General features: G+C 34.8%; 1 protein-coding gene across 2 annotated transcripts; it reads right to left on the bottom strand.

Moving 5' to 3' along the window:
• Positions 1-2,355: 2,355 nt before the first annotated feature.
• On the bottom strand, positions 2,356-11,610 carry LOC105340589 (double-stranded RNA-specific editase 1). 2 transcript variants are annotated; one of them, XM_011446720.4, is made up of 10 exons: positions 11,303-11,610; positions 9,102-10,909; positions 8,794-8,938; positions 8,311-8,497; positions 7,756-7,849; positions 7,210-7,365; positions 5,303-5,409; positions 4,915-5,097; positions 3,984-4,224; positions 2,356-3,045 (listed from the first exon to the last, which is right to left on the bottom strand). In XM_011446720.4, exons 1-10 carry the CDS (start codon positions 11,594-11,596, stop codon positions 2,814-2,816), a joined length of 3,447 nt encoding a protein of 1,148 aa, XP_011445022.3. In that variant the 5' UTR covers positions 11,597-11,610; the 3' UTR covers positions 2,356-2,813. The 2 variants fall into 2 exon arrangements, with proteins under 2 accessions (XP_011445022.3, XP_011445023.3); XM_011446721.4 differs by lacking the exon at positions 11,303-11,610 and adding an exon at positions 11,162-11,241.
• Between the last annotated feature and the right edge of the window lie 315 nt (positions 11,611-11,925).

Raw genomic sequence — 11,925 nt, 5'->3', positions numbered from 1 at the left:
GATGCAATAAGGTACATGTAATTTGAAGAATTCTACCATTTTTAAAAAATATTGTACCATTTACAATGATTTGCTGTACTCAGTTCCTTTTTACGTGTCTTATATGTATATATGAACTGCATAAATTTGACCGTGATACATATACTTATACATGTATGTTCATACTTATCAGAATATAATTTTCCCGATATTAATTGATTATAGTTAATTGGTTAGGTCAGTTTATAGACCAAATGTATCTGAGCAATATTTTGAGATCCAAATTTTCTACAAATTTTCATTTATTTATCAGAAAACAGCACTTGACAATAGAAATGAGGTTGGTCTACTTTTTTAATATCTAAACTGTGTCATCCTCACAACGTCAGGGGTCCACTGACTCGTCCCGTGGACACAGGACCCCTGATTGACTTCCTGGTGATGCTGAAATTTGGATTTTACAAGAGGGACAACCCTTCTTAATTGAAGACTTGTACTTTTGAAAACAGTTGAACTTGAAGATTATTAATTTTGAACGAAAATACGTCACATTCCTCATTTAAAAACACAATGTACAATTACATGTATGATCCGACAGTGCGAAAATAGATATATGCGTATTTGAAAAAGATGGGTTAAGAACAAATCAATTAAAAGGATCAACCCACGATTACAGCTAAAAAATTTCCAATTTTATTTTTACAATTTTCCAATTTTATTTTTTTCCATTTTTAATATCTAGAATGAGAATGGGAAATATTGGTATTTTTAATGCTTCGTCAAAATTCGATAGTCAAATATTGAGTTACAAGCAAGCATTCTTTGTTTTGTAAACTAAGCTCGTCTTGTTTTTGTTTGTGTTGTATTGACTATTGGTATAAGTTTGATGATAAGGTATGAAATGTTGCCTTTTTAAATATTATTTATGAACAAAATGATACAAATATCTTCTTTGCCACAAGTAATTTTGACAAAGAAATTGCAATTTCTTTACTTTACATTTGTATTTGTAAACAAAAACAAGACTCGAGTTTCCTGACAGGCATTTAACAACAAATTCTTATCTCTGTATCTCTCTTGTAACTTGATTTCTAACATTCAAACTCTGTTTTAATCATTCAAAATGCATAAGTAAACCATTTTAAACAGACAAAAAAAAATTACATAAAATTTGAAGATGGGGGAATAAGATGGCGCAAATGCCCTTCGGTTTAGTAGTGAAATACAATTTTGAATTTATTTTTCCCCCCATTACATCTATTCAAATATATTATTATACAAGTTTGCAAATTACAATTTCTAACTATATTCAGTTTTTTAATATATATAACAAAAGATAAGAAAAAAAATATTGCCAGAAATTTTTGCGGTATCGAACCCATCACATTAAAACCCTAGATAATTAAAGTTAGCTCAAGTCAGGTACTCTAACCACAGAGCCATTTCAGACACAACAAAGTAGGCTGTGTAAGCCCATGTCTGACTTTGACCACGAATTTACGGACTTGTATTATTTTTTTCAAAACGTTCGATTGTTGGGATACAAAATGATATTTTTAATGCATCGTGGGTCATCTCTCCACGTTTTTGTTGATTGAAATCGGTTTGTTTTCATATAGACTTTATTTAGACTATGAGAAAAATATGGAGCTTAGACCCACTCTATGAAAGAAAATGCCTTGAAGTTCTAAAACATGACAGTATTTGCAGGTTTTGATACGTATACGCCTGTCTGAGTCAACATATTCCAAGTATTGAAAATGTTTACAGGTTAAAAATCAATATGTAAAATGTATATTGTTTTAAATGATTTTTTTTTTTTAAATATCAGATTTATTGATATTTTAATTTTTCAGGAGCTTGTCCGACCGTGTATGGGCATTTTACACGCCTTATCCACCCATCTTCTTTCTATCTCATATCGTGTCTCTTTAAGGAGATATTTCGATGGACTAAGGTTAAATAGGCTTAAACGTCAGTAAAAGGGTCATATCATAACGAGGATTGAGTTGGTCAAGTTTTTGACTAGTTCGTATTTTAAGCATTAAAAAGGGACATGTTCCCAATCGCAACTTCCTTGCGGGAAAAAAAGCTTAAAGGCAACAAATAGAGTTTTATTAATTAAGCTATGAATACCAGTATACTAAATCTTGATTCAGTATGTCTCCTTCTTGACACACACTTGTCAAAATAAAATTTTGTAAATTCCACAGGCCAGACTCAAAAACCAAGAACAGGGTTTTACATTCCAGGTATTAAAATATCTTTATTTTATAGCGAGAGTTTAAAACCATCCATTTGAAATCGTGTCCTTAGAATCATGATTCAGAAGATGACTTCACAATCAATACACCACGTAACACATAACAAAACATGTACAGTGTTCAGTATTTAATATCCATGTTCTTAAATCAAAAAAGCTTAAAGTTCAATCATTAAAATTCTGCAACAATCTATATCATTTACACAACAAATAACATTCAGATACTTTCTGTTCTCTGGAAATGAAACAAAAAAATGGCAAAACAACATGTTGAGTATAAAAATCTAAAAACATTGATTGAACATAAAAAAGTTCTTTTCAAAAATAGGTCACCAAAAAAACATTACATTATTCCAGTGCAACAATTCCACTGCAAGTTTAGGACCAAACCTTTGTCCCTAATCCCATCATACTCTCCAAGTACAAGTTCCTTGTTATTTTCACATGGTGACCAAAATAAGATGGCACATACTCAGTATGCATTGAACACATGATGATACATTTCTAAACATCTACTGTAATGCCCCTATAGTTGTACAAGCACCATGAATTCCCAAACCCTTCACAAGCCTCACGAGAACATCTCCTCCTCTGGAGGCTTAGAGACCCAGATACCATAACCATTGTCTTTGAATTTCTTTATAAGTGCTTTTTTAGCAGTTTGAAAATCTGCTGCAGCCGTTTTGGCCTTTCCATATGTTGGGAAGTTCAACAAATCCTGTTTTCCTAAATCTGCACACACCTGCTTGAAGTTGTCATACAGATTTCTCTTGGAACATCTAGAAAATAAGGTCTTCTCAATGCTGTAAAGAAAAGTGATAACTGTTATAAATTTGTTTTTGCTAAGTTAATTGGTGTGCTTTTAAAGCTGCTTGGTCCGGTTTTTTGTTATTTCAGTATCAAATAATATTCCATACAAACCATTTGTCTTAGAAAGTTTATAAACTTTCTCCTATTTACACCAGCAGAATCAGTCTCCTTTCAAAGTTACAAATATTCAAAGTAAATAAAAATAATTTCTTTTTGGGCAAACGAAAAAACAAACCGAAATGCATCATGGGATGTTTAGAAAAGGGAACCGTTTGGTTTCGTCCCCCAAATGATTGGAGTTATACAACCCGCATGCTATGCATCAATTGTAAACAAAGCAAACCTCAGAAATATAAGCAAACAAAACGTACACAGGTTTATTTGTAATTTGCCCGAACATTATAAACTTTATCTATAGCGATGTCAAATTCGTAATACAACCATACCCGTCTTGACGTCAGGGGTGAATTTTAACATGAGGCAAATTAACGCAATACCCTTTTATGTCGTTTGTTTTGTTAACAAATTTTGTACATAATTTTTTTTCATTGAAATTTGGTTTATTTGAGTGGAAAAACTACTGCAATGTCTATCATTATATATACCGGTATCCTTAGCATAACAATCGTTTAAAAACGTGCACAAAATTTGATATAAAATCGGACCAAGCAGCTTTAAGTGGATAATTTGCATTAAGAAATGAGAGAAATTGTCCTGTTTCAAAACAGGTAGAAAATTTAATGTAGAAGCAATTCTGAGTTAAAGTTAACTGACAAAAAATGAAAAAGAGCAACTAAAGAAGAGACGTCTATTCAGCAAAATGGGGGCTTGCAAGTTTTGATCAATTGATTCGGATGGATAAGAAATTTTGGCAAGAAATCAAAAGCACCCGCTCTGCTGGACAAGCCTCTGGTCGAAAATCATTCTATACCTTGTACAACACAGTCCAAGGGTTCCATCTGTGACCTCAGGTTCTGCATCTCCAAAGCACCAATTGACACTGAGGGCCTTCGTTTTCTGTGTTTCCCTGGGGACATCACAAACTGTAACCCTTCCAAGCCACGGATGGTTCAGATAGAAGGGTTTGGAGAGCAGGCTGTTAATATCAGGGACACCACGAGCTAGTCGGCAACACATGGCTCGGGCTAGGTGGCCATGATCATACAACAATCCTAATGAAAATTGGCAAATCAAGAAAATATCTCCATATGCAATGTATATTTTACAGTTCTATAAAAAAATTCACCAACATACGTTAAACAGGATTAAAGCAAAGACATTTATCATGAATTCCTGCTTTACAATGAAGTCAGTTTTATTCCTCTTAATCTTGTAAAAATATACTATACACTTTTATTATACTTTCATGTTAAATACTGAAATCTGATTGGTTTAGACGCAGTTGATAATCCGTTCTGTTACCCTCAGCTTTGGCAACACACTTAGCAACGGGTAACACAACGAATTGTTACATGCGCGTAAATTATGCGCGTACGGTTCGCCGTAGAATTCACGTCATTTCTATATAAAAGTAATATAAAAATTCTCTAAAATTAACATAAAGACATTCAGTATAATAAAATAAATAGTGCCTGTTTGTAAGGATAACAGTTGAAATTGACACCCCTTGAAAACCATTGTCAACCTCCGCTTCGCGTCCATTGACAATGGGGTCCTTAGGGTGTCAATTTCAACTGTTAACCTCCCAAACAGGCACTATTTATATAATAATAACTTGTTCATCCTGGCACTTTCGTACATGCATGTTTTACTATATTATGTAGAAAGTTTGTAATAAAAACATCTTGAGTTTTTACAGCGATCATGCCTGTTCAAAATATAATTTGTTTACTCTGATGTACCTAAGGTCAATGAATCCAGATACACAGGGTCCATTAGGTGACTGAGAAGGGCCCCCTGCATCCCTACCACATTCCAGCGACAGAGTTTGTCTGTACAGGACATGGTTCGCAGTCTCTCTCCGCGCTGTATTCCGTCGAAAGTCTGGACAGTGAAGTCCTCCTCCACAGGAATTGTTCCCTCACCTTTTAATGCAACAGTAAAGATGAAAAATAAATACATATAAATTTCATCTATTGTACAACTTAATATGCTATCTTACTGGAACAATAGAATTTGTTGCCTTTTTAAGCACATATAAACATACATTTGTGAGATCATATTTACTGATATGTAAAAGGGTAAAGCTAAAAGGTCATATGAGCTTTACTGTGCGTCAGTAGATCATACCTCCTTCCATTTTGGTTCTGACGAGACCCTGAGCAGCACTGGTGAAGGTGGGATTGTGAGTTCTATCATCTATGCTGTTTAGAGCAGCATTATTAGACGCTTCATCCCTGAAATTGTTATAATTTTATTGAATTGAACAATACAAAATACTGTTAGCATACATGTATACGTTTGCATGGAGAACACCTATATTTCAATACTTTTTCAATAATAGGAATGCATTTCTAGTTATCAAGTAAAACTTGAGAGCCAGTTGTAGAGTTATAAGCAAGATTCAGGGTTCACAATTCCTTGTCATGTAAACAAGGCTCGTGTCCTGTTTTTGTTTTACATAGGATCAATATATCAGTAAAAATCCTTTTAAGTTAATTTGTCAGTCTACTTATCCATTTTAAGCATAAACTAGAAAACTGACCAGTCAGGAAGGGCCCCGCTATGACAATTAATATAGAGAAGTAAAATAAACTTTGAATTCCATCCTCTTTTTATTAACAATGATGAAAAATAAATGCCCGGCATAAGATGTAAAGAACTGCAATATATACAAGGTGGTAAAAAAAATATATGAAAATTATAAGTAACAACTGCATTTTTAAAATTTCAAGATAATTCCTGAATGTCCAAAAACTCTAAATAGTAACCTTGTATCTGCATAAAACAGGGATAACCTCATGTCTTATAAAAAAAACTAAATTAAATGTGTATTTAAAAAAGATTTAAACAGGTGTTTTATAAAATGCAAGCCTTCAATGAATGCAAATACATTGTATCACCCAGGGACCCTGGGCTAGGGTCAACCTCAACTTCAAAACAAACATCAGTTGCAAACAAAGGTGTTCATTAATCTTCATATGACAGATACAGATAAGCCTCTAAATTTTCTGCAGCAGGCAAGATAATTAATCCCAGGGGAATAATTGTTCTGCTCTCTCATCCTTTTCTTCTAAATTTACAATAGGACTTTTTTTCAGAAATGACAGAATGGGGTTATTATCTGATTACCTGTTAACATTAACAGCATAAAGGCAGAAAAAAATAAAATTAATAATTAAAAAATGAAATAGTGAAAAAGGATATCTTAATATATATCTTGATTTTAGAATTCAATAAAATTATCATAAATCATTGTGTACGGTATTTTAACCAAAATAAAGTATGAATATTATATATTTTAAATCCATATTTCAAAGAATGTACACAATACTACACATCATTCAAAATTGACCTTAACTTCAAAACAAAGTTCAAAGATAAAGCTTAGGATTTTCTTCCTGTGGAAGGTTAATTAATCCCAAAGGACAAATATTGCACAGCCTTCCAAGTATACAATGGTAACATTCTCAGCAGTTATCTCTCTTTGCCCATTCATTATTATGCATAGTTAAGGAATCTACCCCACCACCCCAGCTCCAAACCAGAAGACATAGAGAACCAAACTTAGCATCAAAATATGCACTTCTGCCTACTGAACTACCATACCAAATTTGAACTTGATTGGGCAACCATGAAAAAAGTTATTAGAAAAAAACAGAAAATTTGTGGACGGAAGAGTGACAGACGGACGGACGGACAGAAGGACGGACGGACAGAGTGATTACTATAGGGCACCCGCAAATCCTTGCGGGGCCCTAATAAACAGTACTAGTTCCTAACGTTTAACACATTCATTTTAGGTCTAAAACTAGAATTTTCACTTCAACATTCAAAATGGAAACAAAATCTTTGTATACATAGAAAAGAAATGCAAGCTCTGTAACTCACTTATAACTCATCGAATAGCACTCAAATTTTAAATGACTATTAAAAATGCCTTAGTGAAGCATTATAAACATTAAGATCGGGAAAATAATTTTTGACCAAAATCGTGACCGTGCCCCTTTAAAATAATGAATGATTGCAAACTTTACCTTGGAGAAAATAAGGCCCCATCCCCACATGGGGCAGTGGAAATGTACAGATGAAATGTAATGTTATCTTTCAGGCGAAGTTTTCCTGATGGAGATGGTTCAAAGAGTCGATGAGGTGCACCGGGCCTATAGGCCTGCAACTGCTTGTACATAAACCTACAATACAGTATAAATATATCATAAAACACCCTGGACTGATAGAAAGGCTCCCTGAACCAAACTCAAATCAAGTTGCTTATAAAAATAATTTCATGTACCGGTAATTCATATTATATTCTATACTAAATTTTTCTGGGTCTGCATTGACAAGGGGAATTTCAACATATAGTCATATACACTGACATTTTGGAATACAATAACTATTAAATTCAGCATATTACTATATCATGTATAAATAAAAGTTATTAATGTGACAGGTATGAATTAGTAAATTACTTTGGTTTCACCAATATTCATTAAATCCATGGAAACTGATGGCTATGAATATTGATGAAACCACAGTTAGGATACTTATAAAAATTATTTAATAACTTTGGACACTAGTACCTTATGAAGCCCCGCCTAGTGATGATTTCTGCATGGGAATCATTCACTGTGTTTCCCTCCAAACTGAGTTGGGGCCCAGTAATACATCTATTTCCTACAATCAAAATAACAATCTTATAACAAAATTACATGAAATACGATTGTTATTTCATTTTCAATACATATACTGTATACTGGGTTATTTTCATCCAGTGTTATTTTCACCCTTCCATACTTAAAAACGGTTTTCCCCCACCTTAAATTCGCCCAAACAGAGTTGTGTTAAAGAGAGATAATATGGTACATTAAAATTTGTCCAGTCACCCACTGGCAATGAGGGCGAAATGGGCAAAAATAAAACGGGGGCGAATATTTCCCTGTATACAGTACGGTACATAAAATACTTACCATCAAACTAACAATTCTACATTACAATATAATATTATATTTGTTTGTCAGATATAAAAATTTTTTTATATAATAATTGATTTTATATTAATAACACCTTCAACCTTTCAGGTAATTCTGTCAAAAAAGTTAAAACAGTGACAAGAACATGTATTGAGTTAATATTACCTGTTCCAATGGAGATAACAGTTCCAATATCATGCTCAGCCATTTTCATCACAAGCCCTGCTATCACCTTCCTTCCGGAGAAGTTCTCGCTGATACTGGCCGACAACTCATTGAAAGACCTGTGTACCAGGGCGGCGACCTTGTCAAAGTGTGTCATCTTGTCCAGGGGAACCTGGGGCTTTGATGCCTAAATGCAGAAATAAATTTGGTCACAATCTGATGTTAAGTACCTGTACTTGTAATACATACTAAAAAGCAAAATTTGGAGAGCACAGTTATGTATTAGATACACAGCAAAAATCAAATGAATCTTAAACAGTGAATCACTAATGATTTATAAATGGACAAAAATCTGAAAAAGTAACACACAGAACAAATAAACACAACACATCATATGTTTACAAGATTTGATGTTTTATATTTGATTTATCAAATTTAGTTCAGAAGCTGAGCTGAAACTTTTAACTGATGCCTGTTACTTACAGTTGCACTGTTTGAGCCCTTGTAGTCCCCTGATGCAATTAGAGCCCTCAATGCCTTGTCTGCTGCTTCCTTTCTGCCATCTTTTTTGTTGGAGCAGGTCACCTCTGCAATCTGTTTACCTCCAATGAACACTCCCATCACAAATCTATCAAACAACCAAAACAACAGCTTGTGATAAAGGGTAAAACATCATGCCATTCATTTTAGCATTACACAACATCAAAGAATAAATTACAAACATTTTGCGGTCAATTTTCACTAAACCATAAAAATTTGTAGAAAAATGTTTTTGTGTTAAATTATCATACTTTGGCTTATGTGAGGGTCCACTTTGTGAAATCACCCTGATTTCTGCTTCTTGGTGTCGAGATTGAGCATACTCCATGAGTGCACTAACAGGATTTTTGTTCAATGCAGCGAAACTCTCCGAGTTCAAGTCCAAGGAACTAGGTAAGAAAGGGTTTGTAGATCTCATCATTGGCAAAGACTTTGGCTGTCTATCCATTGCCTCTGAATAACCACAGGTTCTTGCTGGCATTCCAAGTGAACGTGGTCCACTGTTCAAATCACCACTAGAACTGACATAAGAGGAACTAGTAGACTGGTTGAATTGCTGCAGTGGATTTGTGGTTGTTGCAGATTGTGATAATAGTTTCTGGAGTCCCTTGTTGACATGACTTGTTGAAATAAGCTCTGGTTTCGTTGTTGAAGATATCTCTGTCTTGTTTAACTGTTTACTTATTATTTCTACAGGTGGTGGTGGTCTTGTATTGAATCCAGGAAATGGGATTGTACTGAAATTCTTATAGTTTCCTGCACTACTAAAACCTCTTCCAAAGGAAGAAACACGGGGTTGAAAAAAGGAATTTGAGTTGCCAGCATTTTGAAACCGAGTTGTACTGGAGTATGATGAGGGATTTGATGAAAAGCCTAGAAGAGATTGGGAATTTACTATACTTGGACCAGTCAGTACACTCATTAATGGTTGGGGTGCAGAAGGGTCCATGGGTTTCTCACTCATCCTTCCTGTTTCAGAGGTCTGGTTACTGGGTAATCTTGAAGAATGTTGGTTATAAAACTGACTCTCTGGGTTTTGGACTAGACTAGCTGGTGCAGGGGGAGGGCCTCTGAATTCTGTGTTCGTGACTCTTGGGGGAGCACGTATCTGTGGAACTGTCTGTTCCATCTTTGGCTTACTTTTGGTCACTTTGCTTTTGATATACTTCTCACCTGCTTCTGTCAGAGAATAAACGACATCTGATCCCGATTTAGTTGCAGATACATAGTTTAGTTCCTGACATTTCTGAAGATAGTCCTCAGTATCTGATTTATCCATCTGAGCTTTCTTAGAAATAATAAAGGACACCCCTCCATTTTGGTTGCACAAAGATAATCCTTTTAAAACACTGTAAATCTTCTGTGTAGAAGAATCTTCCATATCACAAGAGTTTGTGGATGCAACACAAGTTTCATCCTCATACCGAGTAGCTGTGTCGTCGTTCGGACTGGGAAGAATAGGTGTGGACTGACAGAGAGGTGACATAGTCCCTGTGTTCACATCCATCTCATTCTCTGTACTTGGCCAGTCACTTCCATCATCAACACTTGTGAAGCCTTGGTTCCTCAGGACCCTTCTGGCATCATTTATTTGATCAAAACCCAGACTAGGTTCTGATTGTGAAGACTCATATCCTACCTCAGACAACTGTGAACAACTCACATTTCCCATGAAAGGGTCATCATCACTGACATCATTACTTTCGCATTTAACGTTTCCTGAGTGTAAACTCATTGGCTGCACAAAATCTACTTCTTGCACTGAAAACCCTCCCATAGTTTGCTGCGGTTCACTCTTAATTCTTGTCCCAAATCCAACAACTCCAGGATCATTTAATAACGCTGCCTGCTGTGATTCCCCATCAGAATTTAGGGTCCACATCACCTTCTCTCCTTCACACATTCTCACGATCCCGTTCTTCTCCATTCTGTAAAGTACAGGATTGATTTCTGAAGAAGATTTAAATCCCAGTCCTTTGGCAATGTCTATTGTTTTCACGGGCATCCTCTTAGATTTGAGATACTCCAAAATTGATTGTACATGACGTTGATCAACAGTCTGTGTAGAAATAATAAATTATCAATATAAAGTATATCCAACACTGTATAAGTTTTAGTATGAATTGATATTCTGGTTTAGCAAACTCTTTTTATACTAGTCTTGTACATAAAAATGTGCCTTTTCCCCTGTACAATCTGCCCCAGGCCCTGCCAATAGCCATTTTGGGGGGCAACAAAGTTACTAGATATGCATCTTATCTACAACATTTATATTTTTCTGAGTTTACATATTACAATATTCAACTCTCACCTGTAATGGTCAAGTTTGATTTTAATTGCTGACTCTTACGCTTTAATATATTAAGACTGAGAAAGTGAAAGTAGGATTTTCCAAAATCACCAATAATCAATTGAACAAGATCTATAAATAAATGTAGATGCAAAATATTACCTTATTCCTTGAAATATTCTTTTTTGGAGATGTGGGACGGTATTTTAACTTGCTGTTTTGCGACCATACTGGCGCTCTTATTGCCAATCCATAATCCCTCAACTTCCAAACAGGAGGAACATTAGAAACTTGTGATATGGCGTTTGCTCTTTTAAGTGAATAAAGAATTTGATTAATGCATTTTTTATCTGCTCCAAGATTCTGAACTATTTCCTTTAAGCTACTTGTTCCGTCGTTAGAATTCCGTAAATGCTCCACGATGCGTTTTCGCAGGGCTTCTCTTTGCGCCATCATCCATGGCTTTTCTTTCATTATGTTTTCGACGTAAACATCCGGTAGTTTCGTTTTTCAGCACACTCGGAGTGCTTCTCGCTTTTACCATGTTTCCGAAGGGCGGATCCAGGAATATCCAGATGAGAAGGGGGTGGGATGCGTGGAATTTTTTTTATGTATGTGTTTAGGTGAATGGGACAACTGTCGAAATTTATTTTTGATAAAAGTACATGTATAATCATCAATTTATAAAATATTTACAATATATAACCAAAATATGTTTTAAAAATTTCTGAAGAGGTAAAAATTATGACAGCCCCAGCGGAATTCTAACTCATGGTTTGATTTCA

The sequence above is a fragment of the Magallana gigas genome, chromosome 5 (genome assembly GCF_963853765.1).
Source record: "Magallana gigas chromosome 5, xbMagGiga1.1, whole genome shotgun sequence".
In the NCBI taxonomy this organism is placed as follows: Eukaryota; Metazoa; Mollusca; class Bivalvia; order Ostreida; family Ostreidae; genus Magallana; species Magallana gigas.
Note: the sequence above shows the minus strand (reverse complement) of the source record. Positions and strands in the feature narration are given on the sequence as shown.

Bases quoted from the DNA above. Each gene is read 5' to 3' on its own strand.
- LOC105340589 (XM_011446720.4), bottom strand. From the start codon at position 11,596: ATGATGGCGCAAAGAGAAGCCCTGCGAAAACGCATCGTGGAGCATTTA. The intron at 7,850-8,310 runs GTAATATTAACT...TTTTGATTGTAG, and splicing joins TGTTATCTCCATTGGAACAG to GAAATAGATGTATTACTGGG. The intron at 5,098-5,302 runs GTATGATCTACT...TTGCATTAAAAG, and splicing joins CAGAACCAAAATGGAAGGAG to GTGAGGGAACAATTCCTGTG.